The 16,999-nt window shown below is 39.8% G+C and overlaps 1 protein-coding gene across 2 annotated transcripts in view; it reads left to right on the forward strand.

Annotated features, from left to right (window-relative positions):
• Positions 1 to 16,999, forward strand: part of RASSF5 (Ras association domain family member 5) — a 111,838-nt gene that overhangs the window by 27,473 nt on the left and 67,366 nt on the right. For both annotated transcript variants that reach the window (XM_074222537.1, XM_074222536.1), the window contains exon 2: positions 15,535 to 15,656. In XM_074222537.1, the coding sequence (XP_074078638.1) occupies positions 15,535 to 15,656 (122 nt within the window). The remainder of the gene's footprint in view (positions 1 to 15,534; positions 15,657 to 16,999) is intronic.

Consider the following 16,999-nt stretch of genomic DNA (forward strand, 5'->3'; position numbering starts at 1 on the left):
TGCAGAAAGGACCTCAGACGTCATCTGTTTATTTTCCTTTTCTTTGCAAAAGGTGTCTCTCATCAGCTTGGTGATGGACATCCAAAGATGACATCAGAACAGGTGTGTGGGGCTAATTGAAGCCACCTGGTTTTCCCCTGGAAGATGGAAAGTTTAGTTTGAGTCTCCTCTCCTTGGCCACCCTTTATCTTACTGGCTTAGTCCAGCTCTTAGTACTTAGAGGGTGCTTGATAAATGTTGATTGATTGATTGATTAGTACATAGTAAGGGTAGGTGTGGGATGGATGGTTATACAACTCACAACTAACCAAGCACTTTCTTTACAACCAGGCTACTGTGGAAAGTACCCTGGCACTAGAATTCCAGGTCCTGGGTTCCAATCTCTGGGCCTCAGTTTCTCATCTGGAAAATAAGGATTTTAAACTAAGTGACCCCCTGAGTTCCTTTGAAGCTCTAAGTCTCTAAATCTAGGAATAAGAGCAACTGTTTTACCAACTCTCTGTGATCCCATTTGAATTTTCTTGACAGAGATACTGGAGGGGTTTGCTATTTTTCTCCAGTTCATCTTTTCAAATAAGGAAACTGAGACAAATAGAGTTAAGAGACTTGGCTAAGGTCAATAGCTAATTAGTTATCTGAGACTGGATTTAATTCAGGTCTTCTTGACTTCAGACCTCAAGCTCTATCTAATATATTGCCTCTCTCTCTTACAGGTGAGTAAACTGAGGTACAGTGAGGTTAAATGACTCCTGACCATTTGGATTATACATACTTCCCAGTATGGTTTTTAATCCTATTTCCTTTGCATGTTCACTTGCATACTGGAGTTAATTGACCAAGCATATTTAACTGTTCTTATCTTTGAGGGTCATGCTCTCCAGACCTGTAAGTCTGTACCAAAAATATACTAGAAGTTAATGAGAGACTGGGCTGCCCTTTGCCCTCTCAGAGACTTGTAGTCATCATTTTCCCACTCATTCTGTTCCCACAAAGTGCTTTCCCACTCTGGGAAAGAGACCACCTCCTCCCTTCTTCCTTTGGCTCCACCTCCTGTCATTTTCCAAGTCTAGGAAGGGACTGGGGAGGGACCAGGGCTGTGGAGATCTGCTGGACTTTGTCTGCCACATCAAGATGAAGGCGACAAATTCCTAGAAGAAAACGATCAGACCATTTAGAACCAGTGTAAGCTCAGAGAGTAAGATGGGGGGAAAAGGGAAATAAAGCAACGTGGTATCGAGGGAAGTGTCTTGAATTTCTACAATTTTATTATTGCATTAAAAAAAAACATATCCAAGGGGCGGCTAGGTGGCTACCAGGGAAATACTCATCAGCCATGAGCAGAACCCCATGATTTGTTTACGAGTACCTGGGTTACTTAATAATTACCTAGCCATGTGGCCTTGGGCAAGCCACTTAACCCCATTGCCTTGAAAAATCTAAAAGAAATATCCAAGTCTATAGTAAAGTTGTATATATATTTTAATAAATGAAAGACTTTATTTATTTTGAATTTTACAATTTTCCCCCTTATTCTTGCTTCCCTCCCCCCACCCCCCACAGAAGGTTTTACATTGTTTCCATGGTATACATTGATCTAAATTTGAATGTGATGAGAGAGAAATCATATCTTTAAGGAAGAAAAATAAAATATGAGATAGAAAAATTGCATAATAAGATAATGGTTTTTTAAAATTAAAGGTAATAGTCTTTGGTGTAAAGTTGTATATATTCATGTTTCTACTAATACCCTGTGACAAACTACTCTTGGTCAGATTGCTTTGTCATTTGGAACCCTGATGGTGGGAGAAGAGGATGACAGAGGGGCATAGGTTATATAGATATTATTTGTGCCTAGATACATGGGAGCCTTCAAGTCTTTCTATCATGGATCATTGTACTTGGTGTATCTGTACTTAGAAACTTCTTGTAACTGGGAAGTTCCTCCAGAGTATTCCAAAGAATTGGTCCACCCCACCATCCAGCCACCATGTTCACTCTCTCTCCTTTTATGCTTTTGACTTGAAGCTCAGCCAGAAACTCTTGCTTTTGTTGAATTTCCTCCTTGGTGTATTGTTATTTCCATTGGCATCATGAGGAAAGAGCTTTTTAACCTTTAGGGACTAATTCAATAAAGACAACTTCAGATTTTGTTTTGTTTTTTGCAAAGCAATGGGGTTATGTGACTTGGAGGCCGGTGCTCTATTAACTGTGCCGCCTGGCTGCCTCCTGATAAAGGCAACTTCAAATAGTAGTAGGCAGGTTCTGGATTCAAATCCAATTCTGGCACTTAATATCTGGGAGATCATGAGTTGTCACTTAATCTCTAAGCCTCAGTTTCCTTATATGTAAAATAAAAAAATAGTACTGAGTACATAGAGTTGTTATAATGCTCAGATGAGCTAATCTAGGTAAAGTGTTTTACGAATTTTAAGAGATACATAAATGCCAATTAGTAAGGTCATAAAAGTTTGAGGAGTAGTTAATAGGAATCACAGAACTACAGAATTTGAGAGTTAGAAGCAGTGGTGTGTGCTAGTAAATGTTTAACCATCAGCTTCCTGGGGAAAAAAATGTAAGTGACATGTGCTTTTAAGTCTAATCTGCATAAATATTTTCTCCATTACTTTTTTCCACTTGAAATTTTATTTTATTTCCAGCATTCATCCATTTGCAAATTTATGAGTTTCACATTTCACCCTCCCTTCTCTTCCTCCTTTCCATGACCACAAATAGTCTGGTAAAAGTTGTACATGTACATTCGTGTTTAACATATTTCCATATTAGTCATATCGTGAAAGAGGAATTAGAACTAAGGGGAAGGGGAAAAAACATGAGAAAGAAAGGAAAAACATAAAAGAGGTTTTAAAAAAGTGAACATAGTCCTCCATTCCTTTTCTTGAGCCCTAATTTATAACATTTGCTCATTTCTGAGTTCACACTAAAAATTTAACAATCAGATCTGATAGCCTTATGGAGCTGGTTCCATCATACCTCTTTTTGGAAGAGATCTCAGTGACTATCCAATCCAAATCATACATGAATGGAACCCCTCCCCAACATAACGTTCCTGAAAAGTGATTGTCTAGTTATTCTTCATCTAGATCTCTCATTTGGGGAAACTCACCACCTTTTGAAGTTCCCCACTCCACTTTTGGGAGAAGAGGGGAAGATAGGTGGTATATTGGACAGAGCACCAAACCTGGAGTGAGCGAGACCTGAGACACAAGCTGTGTGATCCTGGGTAAGTTACTTAACCCTATTTGCCTCAGTTTCCCCATCTGTAATGAGCTGGAGAAGGAAATGGCAAACCACTCTGGTTTCTCTGTCAAGAAACCCCCAATACAGTCAAGAAACCCCCAATACAGTCATGAAGAGTTGGCACTGCTGAAACCACTGAACAACAACAATAGTTAGGAAGTATTTCCTGGCCAATGTCTCTCCTTTACTTCCAGCTATGCTTCCGATTTTTGCTCATTGGGATCAAACAAAACAACTAATTCCTCTTCCCTATGACATCGTTTTAGATATCCAAATTTAGTATCATGACCACCTCTTTCTTCCCTCCCCTGCCAAATACCCTCTTCTCCAGGCTAAACATTTCTAATTCCTTCAGTTGATTTTCTTGACATAGATTCAAGGCCATTGATATTCTGCTATAGGTTCAACCTTAGGGCCCCTCACCCATTTCACAAATCTTTATTTCACTCCACTCCCCTCTTCCCCACAGTTATTCTGTCCAGATCAGTAGCAACAACTTTTTCCTCATTTAGCAATTATTAACCATTACTACTGAGCCTACCTCTGAACTAAGTATTGGGTATACAAAACAAAAGGCCAGATTTTACACATTTTCAAGTGTACAGGAAGTCCACTGTGCTCGATGCTAGGGAGACTCAGGTATAAGACCCAGTCCCTCCACTCTGTGCATTTGATTTAGTTGGAGGAGAAATGTTAAAAACAAAAACCCATTCGACCCTACATAATGTTTTTTAAATAAGTACCAAGTAAATGGTAGATAATAGCAGGTATTGAATGAGTAACAAGCTGGACTTGATTAGGCTGCAGCCCTCACTTTTTCCTAGGGGAAATTAGTCTCTTAAACCATCTCTTAAAGGAGTTCCCCTAGAGATGATATAGGAAATGCTGGTGGTCCCCATGGAGATGATATAAAGAAATGGGGTTTGGTTTGTATGAGGAATAATGCTGGAAGACATCCCCTAAGGGATTAATGCCCTCAAATGAGGTAGATCTTCCTTGCCACCCCAAACCCCAGTAGAAAAAATTCCAAGGACAATTTTTCTCTCTCTGGACCAACAACAGCTAAGTCTCTAACTTCCTGAAACACCTGTCTGAACTTGAAATGAACCAGATCGACTCCTCCTTCTCAGTTAGCCTGGACTCTTTTCTTATGTATCTTTAGCCCTGAGAGCCACGTCAGGAGTGGATGATTCAATGACCTAAATGCTCCCAAAGACATACCCACCTACTTAGGAGCAGGAGGGTGTGCTGGTTGACTTCCTGGGGGGTTGTCTAAGCTTGGGGTGGGGTTTGGCAGCTCTATCCTAATATGCCCTTGGGTGCCACATACCAGAAGCTAGAAATAAAGGGTTAGAACAAGAGTTGGAGGCGATAAAACTTCAAAATGGGGACAGCTACTAGGTTTTAGAGATATGTTTGATCTTTGGTGTTCTATCATTCAGGGACATAGGGGTCCCAGGGTTTTATAATATTGTCTCTGGTTCATAGGATCATAGTGTTTTATAACTTAAAGGAGTCTTAAGAAATCATTTACTTCAACTCCCTCATTCTACCAAAGAAGAAACTGAGAGCAGAAAAGTTAAATGACTTCACAGGAGGCATGCAGATCATACATGTCAGATGGGGTTTGAAACTCAAGACTATTAACCAAATCATATTAAATACCATCTTCAGATTATCAATATGCTTTTTGTTGGGATTTTTTTTCAAGGCAATGGAGTGACTTGCCTAAGGTCACACAGCTAGGTAATTATGAAGTGTCTGAGTCCAGATTTGAACTCAGGTACTCCTGGCTCCAGGGCTGGTACTCTATCTACTACACCACCTCACTGCCCCTCAATATGCTTTTAAGGACCTGCACAAAGCAGGAAATAAGAGGACTAGAATAAAAGTTCCCTTAGCACCAGGTTTTGTTTTATTTTTTCTTGTATTATCCTTGGTGTTTGAGGAATTGCCTAACATCTTATAGGCAATTAATAAATACTTATTGATTGATTGGTCAAGTAGGCTGAAGAACCTTAGAATCCAATAGTGTGAAGGACCCTTAGAAGGACTTTAATACCTGATCAAGAATCCTTTCTGGAACATCTCAGACAAATGGTCATTGACCTATTGTTTGAAGACTTCATCTTTCCTTTTACCACAGTGAGTGAAGAAAACTTGTGATGTCATCATTAATGTTTTGTGCCTACTATGTGCAAAAGTCCTACAAAGACAAATAATCAATTCTTGTTCTCAAGTAGTTTCCATTCTAGGGGTAGAGAAAGGTAAACCTGTATCCATGGTACAACTCTATTCCTTACCCTCTGCCATAACACTTGACACTGTTGGAGGTGGAGGTGGGTAAGGGAGGAGTTTCTCCTGGCTTCCACAGTGAGTTCTCAGAGGTCCCCTCCCTATTCTTTCTTTGAGTAAGGCTAAGTAGAGGAAGAGCCCCACTTAACATGGTTCAATAATGTTTCTGTTTAGTGTCTGTGATTTGGGGGAAAAATTGTTGTAACTTTGAGCCGACCCAGCCCTTCCCTTTACATGGGAAATAAAAACTTGCTTTAACTATGAGCATGTTGGGGCTCATCCTTTCTTGTTGTTTGCCAGGGATGAATCAGTCTGCCTGCCTACTTGATGACCTTTGGGAAGGGGTTCCATTCTCTAGTCTAAAAAGTAGGCTGGATACTTAATCCCATCCCATCTTTGAGAGCCAGACAAAAGGACGGATCTTCTTATATTTTTCTAGGTTCTAATGGATTCTCTCCTACCCTAATTTAAAGGCAATAAGCCTTTACTAAGTGATTATGATGTGCATTGTACTAAGTGATTTCATTAGGAAAATGAGAGCTGAATGTGGTTCTCTCAGGTCTGATTTTCAGAGCTAGGATATCCTAGGAGGTCCACTTGAAGCCTCTTACCTGGGGCGCAGTAGAGGATACTTTCTAAAAAATGAAATTTCTAAAATTGGGGGTGCCAGCTTCTTCCTAGAGGCCAGAAAAGATGCAAATGACTTAAAACCAGGAATTCTTCTTGCTCAAGCCATAGGTTCTAACCAGGAAAATAGCCTGGACTTCTGGAAGTATTCATAAAGTCATAAAGCTACAGATTTAGTGATCTTGAAGTTCACTAAGTTCACTCCTGGCCCTAATTTACCAATGAGGAAACTGAGACTGAGAGGTAATTTGCCCAGAGTCATACAGATAGTGTCTGTTAGAGGACTTGAACTGAGATAGAATCAGCACCCTAAATGTTTATCTATCAATCTTCCTCCCTCCCTAATTCCTTCCTCCCTCCTTCCCTAATTCCTTCCTCCCTTCCTCCTTCCCTCCCTAATTCCTTCCTCCCTAATTCCTTCTTCCCTCCCTAATTCCTTCCTCCCTCCCTCCCTAATTCCTTCTTCCCTTCCTCCCTAATTCCTTCTTCCCTCCCTAATTCCTTCCTCCCTTCCTCCCTAATTCCTTCCTCCCTTCCTCCTTCCCTCCCTAATTCCTCCTTCCCTCCCTAATTTCTTCCTCCCTCCCTAATTCCTCCCTCCCTCCCTAATTCCTTCCTTCTTCCTTCCTCTCTTTGTTGCTATCCATATAATTTTTCATATTTATTTTACTTTTTTTAAATAAACATGCATTTTCTCCACATACTCCCAATGAAAAAAAAAAAGGAAAAACAAACCCCTTGTCATAAATGTACTTGGTCAATCATATAATTTATTTTTTCTTTTATTAAAGATTTTATTTCAGTTTTACAATTTTCCCTCCAGTCTTACTTCCCCCCCAAAGAAAGCAATTTGTCAGTCTTTACTTTGTTTCCATGTTGTACATTGATCCAAATTGAGTGTGATGAGAGAGAAATCATATCCTTAAGGAAGAAACAAAAAATCTAAGAGATAACAAGATCAGACAATAAGATATCTTTTTTTTTCTAAATTAAAGGGAATAGTCCTTAAACTTTGTTCAAACTCCATGGTTCTTTATCTCTATACAGATGGCGCTCTCCATTGCAGACAGCCCAAAATTGTCCCTGATTGTTGCACTGATGGAGTGAGCAAGTCCATCAAGGTTGATCATTAGCCCCCCCCCCACCATGTTGCTGTTAGAGTGTACAGTGTTTTTCTGGTTCTGCTCATCTCACTCAGCATCAGTTCATGAAAATCCCTCCAGGCTTCCCTGAAATCCTGTCCCTCCTGGTTTCTAATAGAACAATAGTGTTCCATGACATACATATACCACAGTTTGCTAAGCCATTCCCCAGTTGAAGGACGTTTACTGGATTTCCAATTCTTTGCTACCACAAACAGGCCTGCTATGAATATTTTTGTACAAGTGTCAATCATATAATTTATTAACAGTAACAAGGAGGTGCAATGGGTAGATCATTGAGCCTGGAGTCAGGAAGACTCATCTGCTTGAATTCAAATCTGGCTACACTTAGGTCCGTGACCATCAACACTTGTTTGTCTCAGTTTCCTCATCTGTAAAGTGAGCTGGAGAAGGAAATGGCAAACCATTGCAGTATCTGTCAAGAATCTAAATGGGGTCAAAGAGTCAAACATGACTGAATTGACTGAACTACAACAAATACAAAGAGATAGATAAGTAATGACACAATATATTATCTATGATAAATATACAGCTGGCTGCCCTACTGGGAGCCCTTTGCCCTGGTGGTCCCTCTCTAGCCTAACAAATTCTAGAGGGAGAGGAAAATGGGGAGACAAGTAGGGGAACCTCCAATGAGGAAGGATGCATAGAAGGGGAAGCACTGCCTCTTTAGATGAAGGAGATTTTTGTCCAGGGCTGTAGAGAGCCAATAGGAATCTAGAATTCTGCTGCCATCTATTGCATAGCTTCATGGGGGAACCAGCTCTACCACATGTGACTATACTCTTGGAATAGGGCCCTTGGCTTTGCCACCTGCCTTCTATAGCTGCAGGCTTCCATTCTTAGCAATTGCTAGGTTTCTGATGTAAATGGTTACCCTCCTTCACCCTCAGAGGTGAATACACCCCAGTGCCTTTTCATGAGGGAGGCAGGAGATACCTCAAGCTCTATCTCTGCTCCATTTTCTTCCCCATACTTGATTCTCAAGAAAATGAAATTCTTGTATGAGATATTGGAGATTCCTGGAGAACGCTGTAATGTAATGGGTGAAGGCAAGGGAGGGGTAGGGGAAGGAAGAAGCATTTAATAGGAGCCTTTTGCATGCCAGTCATTGTGCTAAGTATTTTATAAATACCTCATTTGATCCTCACATTAAGCACCTGTGAGATAGGTGCTATTAGAATGCCTATTTTTCACTTGTGAAAACTGAAGCAAATAGAGGTTAGGTGACTTGTCCACGTAGTTGAGTGTCTGAGGCAGGATTCAAATTCAGGTCTTCCTGACTCTAATTCCTATGACCTGGATGTATCTATAATCTGAAATGATTTCCAGAGACAGAATAATGCAGAGACCTAACTAGCAAACCTCCATTCCCGAGCTGCCTCTGCAGAAGTTAGTGTTGTTGAAGATTTACTGATAACTTTTCTTTAAAGAGGAGATTTGGGCCACTGGAAGCCAGGAAGAAAGGGACTTCCAGGTTTTTCCTCAGTGGAGTTTCTCCAGATTTGATATCCATGGGAGGTGTGAGTACCTTTGCCATTTATGGTCTATAAATATATAGATTCTTTGATTCCAAGGACATGGAGACTGAGTGGCATGCTATGGTTTGGCATAGAGACTCAAACTAATACTCTCCTACCAGAGACCGGTGTGGAGCTAGGGTATAATACATACCAGGGATGAGAACTTCACCTTGCTCTTCCCATGGCCTGCTAAAAGAGATAAAGAAAAGGAACTTGGAAGCAATTCTAGTCCTGAATTTGGAGGCAGAGAACCTGCTTTATTTATTTATTTGTTTCTTATGTGACTTTTGACAAAGCATTTACCATTTATCTCTGAGCTGCAGTTCCCTCATCTATAAATCAAGAGAGTTGGATCAAATAACCATCACTAAGGTTGGTTCTAGAGAGTATCCTCCCCCTAAACTTTCTGGAATTCTATGCCAGTTCTTCCCCAAACCACCCCCACACCCACCAATGTGTTTCCATCAAATTGGATGTAGAATTGGGAACCCTGGGTTTGGGTTCTGCCTCTGTTGCAGACCCATGGTAAGCTTTCCCAAGCTTCAGTTTCCACATCTGCAAATTGAAGATTTGTATTACCTTATTCACAGAGTCATCATGAGGAATGTTCTTGAGGAAACTGCCCAGAAATGGGAGCTGTGATTATTATTATTAATAATAATAATAGTGGTAAGAATAGCACACTACAGTACCTTTTTTTCTTCTTTATGTGATTTTATCTTCTTTTTTCCAATTACATGCAAAGGTAGTTTTCAACATTCATCTTTTTACAAGCTTTTGGGTTTCATGTTTTTCTATCTTCCTCCCTTCTCCCCCAGAAGGTAAACAATCTGATATCTGATATATGTTTTATATATATATATATATGTACTATTATGTTTAATATAGTTCCATATTACTCATATTTCAGACTTCATAGTTTTTTCTCTGGATGTGTTATTTTCTAACACAAGTCTTTCAGGATTGTCCTTGATCATGAACTAATGAGAGGAACTGAGTCCATCATAGCTGATCATTTCACAGTGTTGCTGTTAAGACTAATGAAACGCTTTTGTCTCAATTTGTAATCTCCTTGGAACCTGGGTTTTATCCTTCAGCATGGGAAGGAAATGAAGGGCTCTTTATAGCCGGGTACCTCTGGTTCAGGAAAATAAATGGCTGTGGTTATACAGACTGAAATGCCTTGCTATAGCTATGTAGTATGGCAGCAGCCAAACGAGGACCAGAAATCAAGAAGTCTTGATGTCTGCAGGTAGACTCTAAGGGAGGGGCTACTCTTAACACTGTGCTCCTTGATTTGGAGATTCCTTCTCGTTGACATTATTGGGGACTTCATTTCAGGACACTTCAATTTGAGGAGCTTAAGTCACCCCCAACTCTGAACCCTTCCAAAAGTGCCTCAGGTCCCCTCTCCTGCGTGGTCTCCTCAGCCTACAATACATACACTCTGTCCCTGTCTCTTTATCTATGTCTCTTTTTTCTTTCTTCTTCTCCTCCCCCTCACCCCAATTCCAATAGTACTTACTGTCTTTACCACTCATCTGGCACTTAATGTATGTGATCTCATGTGGTGAGAGAAGACCTTGAGGGGAAAAACCATTCTGGGAGGCCTCAGTCTCTGAGTCTCAGCTAACTGCTCACAGCAGAACAGAAATATGATCCCCTTAGATGTCCTTAATGCCAAAAACCACTGGGTGTGCCTAGAGTGGGGGCCCTTGGGGAGGGTGGGGAAGTTGTGATTTCATCTCTTCTATCCCCAAAGTCCTTGCCTTGGTGTTTCCAGAAGCCGGGGATGCCACACTGGGCCTTGGTGGTTTAGCTGTAGCCTGTGATTATTGAGTCTGACCTGGGATGTTGCTGAAGCACAGTCCCTCAGTTCTCCCTTCATTTCTTCCATCTCTCAACAATGCATAGCTCAGCATCACTGTAGAGGTTAGATTTGAACTTGTCTTCCTGATTCTAGGTCCAGTTCCCTGTCGGCCGAGCCACTTAGTTGCTCCTAGGTAGCTAGGTGTGATGCATTTTTCACTTTAACTTTCATTACTCTCCTCCACAGTTGCTTTGTTCCGGTCATATTTGTCTATTATCTAACCCTGGAGTGAACCCTACATTTCCCCAATCTCCCTCTCATTATCTGTTGAATTTCCAAGCTACTCTTTAAACTCCAGTTCAAAGAAAAGCATAAATATATAGTGAAAAGAACATTAAACTTGGAGTGTTGAGGGCAAATTCATAAAACCTGGAATTTGAATTTTGGTTTTTCTGCTTATTAATTGCGTTACCTTTCAAGAGCCTCAGTTTCCTCATTTGAAAATGAGGGGAGTTAGATTAGCAGTCCTCAGAGGTTCCTTCCTGTACTTGAGTGACTTCATTATGATGCTAAGCCATGAGAAGAGCCCTGGATTTGGAGGTAGAGGATCTGGGTTCAAATCCTAACCCTGACAATTATTGCCAGAGCAGCTTGGGCAACCCATTTAGCACTGGGTTTTTTCATCTGTAAAATATGTGGGTTAAATTAGATGAGTTCTCTTTCAGTTGTAAATCTCCAAGCCTGTGAAATGTAATTGCTACCTTTTCCAGAAACCATGCTCTAAATACCCCCACAGCACCCCAGCTCATACATTAGCACTTTTATTGTATCTATTTTGCTGAATTTATCTTAGAATTGTGAATTAAACTTTGTCCAGTCCAACTTCTAGAAAACAGGCTCTGGGAGGACAGAGACCTAGTCTGATCAAAACCTTGTTTCTTCCTCTAACTTCCAGCATGATACCCTGTATACAGTTGATACTAAATAAATGTTTACAGTTTTCCCTTCCATATTGGGACTTTCACCAATGCAATTTTGATATATTATGGGTCAGTATAAGAAATTAAGTTGGGAGGGGCAGCTAGTTGGTACAGTATGTATAGCATGGACCCTGGAGTCAGGAGGACCTGAGTTCAAATCAGACCTCAGACACTTAATAATTACCTGGCCGTGTGACCCTGGGCAAGTCACTTCACCCTGCTTGCCTCAGTTCCTCATCTGTCAGATCATTCCAGTATCTTTGCCAAGAAAACCCAAATGGGATCATGAAGAGTCAGACACAATTGAAACAACTGAACAACAACCTCTGTCTCAGAAATAAGTGGTATTACTCAAGGATGGAAAACTTCTTTCTTTTCCAAGGGTTTCCCCAGTCACCGGGGGGGGGGGGGGTGATACAGTATTCAGTAACTTTAGAGTAGGGAAAGATGCCAGTTCTTCTTTTCTTCCTCTCATCCTGCTCTTGGCAGCCCCGTGGCATTCCTCATCTCTCCCAGCTCTGCCAGGTGCCAGCATAGGTCTATGATGGGAATAGGACCCAGTGTAACAATGACCTGCTTTGTGGCTCTGGCCTCTGGGCTTTGATAACAAAGCCTCAATTTGTTCTGTGAACTAACTGGGAGGCCAGGGGAAGACTTGGCCCCCATGTCTTCACCCTAATTAAGCACGAAATACTCAGTTTGGCCAAAAAAGACCAAACTTCCTCCTTCCTTAAAGCACATACCACTACCCCATGTGCTCTTTGTTTTTATAATGAAAAGAAAATATTCTCCATCAGATTCCTGCTCTTCCCCTTACTGAGCTCTGTTGCCATTGTTGACCTAAGTTACCTCTAGGCCAGATGGTATTGGCTGGTTCTGCTGCACCAGCAATCTATGAGAATTTGCCTCGAGTGCTAGCACTGATGGATTTATATTGATTTCTCTCTCCTATTTCAGCTTCTGCCCACTCTTTCTATCTGCTCCCCTTCTCTTCCCTATTCTTTGCCTCTTGACCTCTTTCCTCTACCTGATGTCTTCTTCCCATCTGCTAAGAATGTTCCAGAAGGTATCCTCCCAGAGTGGAACCCACTGGGAGATCTAGAAAATATTGTTATAGCAGGGTAGCCAAGTGGCTCAGTGGCTAGAGAGCCAGGCCTGCAGTCAAGCCTCATCTTCCTGAGTTCAAACCTAGCCTTAGATACTTATCAACTGTGTGACCCTGAGCAAGTCACTTAACCCTGTTTGCCTCAATTTCCTTATCTGTAAAATGAGCTGGAGAAGGAAATGGCAAACCATTACAATATCTCAGCCAAGAAAACCCCAAATGGAGTCACAGAGAGTTGGATTTGACTAAGTTGACTGAACAACAACAACAAATATGATATTAGTCTGAATTGAGAAGTATAGTTTCTAAAAATAAGGAGACAGTCCCTCTATACTCTGCCCTGTCAGACCACATTTGGAGCATTGTGCCTTTTTCTGGACCCTGAATGTCAGAAAGGACATTGTAAGCTGGAGATGCTTTTGAAGAAAGGAACCAGGCAAAGGGTCTCAGTTACTAGAAATTGTAATTTTTTTTTAATTTGAAAAAGAGAATACTTGATGTCAGAAATGATGGAATAGAGGATGAGTGTCCTTAGTCATTTGAAGAACTCTCACATGGAAGAGAGATTACACTTGCTATGACTTGGCCATGGGGGAAGGACCAGGAATTAGGTGGAAGTTGCAAAGAGACAAATTTAGGTCAGATATAAGAAAAAACTTCCTGACATGGATGTCCAAAACGTTGAATGGATGGCCTCCCTGGGGGCTTTTAAAGCAAAATCTGACTGCTTGTTATGAAGAGTAGTTTTTTTGGCTATATCAATCAATTAATCATTATATATATATATATATATACATATATATATATACATATATATATATATGTATATATATATAATATATTAGATTCTGGGACTACCAAGAAGAAGAAAACAGTCTCTGCCCTCAAGAAGCTTACATTGGAAGAAGCAGCATGGATATAAATGAGTATATACAGACTATATTCAAAATAAATACAAGGAAGAAATCATGAATTGTCAGACTTTAGAGAATCCTGGAGACTTGCATAAACTGATGCTGAGTCAAGTGAGCAGAACCAGGAGAACATCGTACACATTGTACACATTATCAGTTATGATCAATTATGATGGATGCAGCTCCTCTTGGCAGTTCAGAGAGCAAGGACAATCCTGAGAGACCTACTATGGATAAAGCCGTCCATGTCCAGAGGAAAAAACTATGGAATCTGAATGCAGAGCAAAACATATTATGTTCATTTTTAAAAAATTTCTTTTATGTTTTTCTTTTCTTTCTCATGGTTTTTACTTTCCCTTTAGTTCTAATTCCTCTTTCACAACATGACTAATATGGAAATATATTAAATAAGATTGTACACATACAACTTTTACCATATTGTCTGCCACCCTGGAGAAGGGGAGGGAAGGGAGGGTGATAGAATAATGTGGAACTCATAAATTTTCAAATGGATGAATGTTGAAAACTACCTTTGCATGTAATTGGAAAAATAAAATAAAATTTCAATTAAAAAAATATTAAATCTAAGGGCAGCTGTGGCGCAGTGGATAGAGCACCTGCCCTGGAGTCAGGAGTACCTGAGTTCAAATCCAGCCTCAGACATTTAATAATCACCTAGCTGTGTGGCCTTGGGCAAGCCACTTAACCCCATTTGCCTTGAAAAAACCTAAAAAAAAATTAAATCTCCCAAATGAAAATAAATAACTCCTGAAAACAAAACAATATAAATACAAAGGTATTTGGGAGGGTACTGAGAGATAGAGGACCAAAAAAGGCTTGGTGACTAAGTCAGTGTTTGACATGACTCTTGAAGAAGACAAGGAATTCTAAGCAGCAGAGGTGAGGATGACTTCTGAGGTCCCTTCTACTTGTGAAATACTTTGATTTTGGGATTGTATCCTGTAGCCTGGCTTGATTTCATCCATCCTATAATTAATTAAAAAAATTTATTGAATAGTATTTATTAAATAAATAATGTGCAGGTTAACTATTACTTTTGTCCTACAATATCATAATCATGACATGTTTTTGGAGTCCTTTTCATTTTTTTCAAAGTACTTTCACATCTATGAAGTTATTTCTACTATAACCTTGTACAATGTGTACAATCTTATTTAATATATTTCCATATTAATCATGTTGTGAAAGAGGAATTAGAACTAAAGGGAAAGATGAGGAGATTGAGGTTTAGAGAAGCACCTTACCCAAAAAGATACTTTACATCTGATACCTTCAGAGTGTGGAATTTACCTAACAGCTAGAATCTTTCTAAGAACCTTGGAAATCTAGAGACTCAGAGTAGAAGTGACTTTCTCAAGATCATATATAACAGGAGGCAGAGTCAGGGAGTCCCTTCTATCAGATAACCACATTATCCTTCTGTCCTAAACAACTTCTTCCTCTTATTCAAGTAAGTGATGATGAAAGTAGATTTGACTCTCCATTTATCCTTCTGTTCTAATTATCTACATCTTTTCTCTAGGGTTGTGTCTATATCATCATTATCATCATATCATCACTTATATAGTGCTTTAAGGTTTGCATTTGATCTGTACAACAATTTTAGTTTAAGGAAACTTAGGCAGACAGTGTTTAAGTGACTTGCCCAGAGTCACATAGCTAAGTCTGAGGTTGGATTTAAATTTAGGTCTTCCTGACTCCAGATTTTCTATCCACTGTACCTAGATGCTCTATGTGTGTCTATTTAGGACCAAATATAACCTCCTTGATTACTACCCTGGATAGAAATGCAGAAGTATTGTCTGGGTCCTAATTTCCTTGTGGTTCTTTCCTTCCAGACTGCAAGTACACCTGTCACCAGGAATGCCGAAGTCTGATCCAGCTGGACTGCAGTCATCAGCAAGGGCAATCCTGGGACAGAACCTCACCAGAAACCACCCTCGCCCCAAGCTTCAGCCAGGTAGGCACTAGAGACATCATGTAGGCTATCAATTTCAGATCCATGTAGTTCCATTAATTCTGTCTTTTAGATATCCTAGAAAGCAAGAGTTGTTTTTACGTTTTTTTCTGTACCAAATCTTTGGTTATTGGATTCATCCTTTCCATAATGACAATTTGGAATTTTGGATGCCTCCCATTACCAAGGGGATAGACAGGTAATGCCTTTGGTAATCCTTCTGAGGAAGAGAAAGTGATGGCTGTTTGATTTGCGTGAAAGACTATTCAGGAACAACCCTTTTTTTGTTTCTTTTTAAATTTTATAAATATTTTGTTTGTTTTTCCTACTACATTCAATGGTAGTTTCTACCAATCTTTTTTTTTTTTGCAAGGTTTTGTGTTTTCCAATTTTTCTCCTTCCCTCCCCGCCAGAAACCAATCTGTTATAGCCTTTACATTTGTAATCATGCTAAAACATAGATAGAAACTGAATGTACAACCCTTTTGTTAATTTACTTCTTGCCTATCTCATAAAGAGGCAGTAGGAATAACAGCACAGATGTGAAAGTACTTTGAAAAACATTTAAAAATATTTCTGTAACTAAAAGGTGCTATCATATTGTAATTAGGGTCAAGTAACAAGCCCTGAGGGAAAGAACAGTTTTGGGGGAATGAGGGGGAGAATGGGGAGGCATCCATGATCCAAAAGGCAGTGTGGGGGGTTGTGGTAAGTATGCTGAGCTTGGAATGGTTCCAGCTTTGACACCACAAGACCATAGAATTTAGAGCTTTAAAGAACCTTAGAAAATAAAATCCTACCATCCAGTTTTAAAAATGAAGAAATTGAGACCCAAAGAAGTAGAATGGGAGTAAAAAGAGCATTAGGTTTAAAGAGAGATGACCTGTGTTTGAATTCCAGCTTTGCTACTTAACTAACTATATTACCTGGGGCAGATCATTTAACTCTCTAGGTCTTCTCTCTAAAGTGAGGGGGTTGGTCTTTTCTACTTCTAAATCTGTGATCCTGGGATTATTAGTGACTTATTGAAGACTCACTCACAAGCAGTATGCAATAGAACAGAATTCTTGGCTATGGGACCATGAGCAAAGTATTTAGCCCCTCTTGAGTTCCATTTTCTCTCTTGGAAATGGAAATGGAAATAATAATAATAATAATAATAATAATAATAATAATAATAGTAATAAAATGTCTAATTTATAATAATAATAATGTCTAATGAGTTTAGCACTGGTTGCAGGTTGGCTAAACTATTGACTAAGTATTCCCCCTCTCTGGCTCCCACTCTTACTTCACTTTTGCCTAGTTCTTCCCTTCAGGTGTGATTTTCTCCTTAATCAATTCCC

This window comes from Macrotis lagotis, chromosome 2 (genome assembly GCF_037893015.1).
Source record: "Macrotis lagotis isolate mMagLag1 chromosome 2, bilby.v1.9.chrom.fasta, whole genome shotgun sequence".
Classification (NCBI taxonomy): Eukaryota; Metazoa; Chordata; class Mammalia; order Peramelemorphia; family Peramelidae; genus Macrotis; species Macrotis lagotis.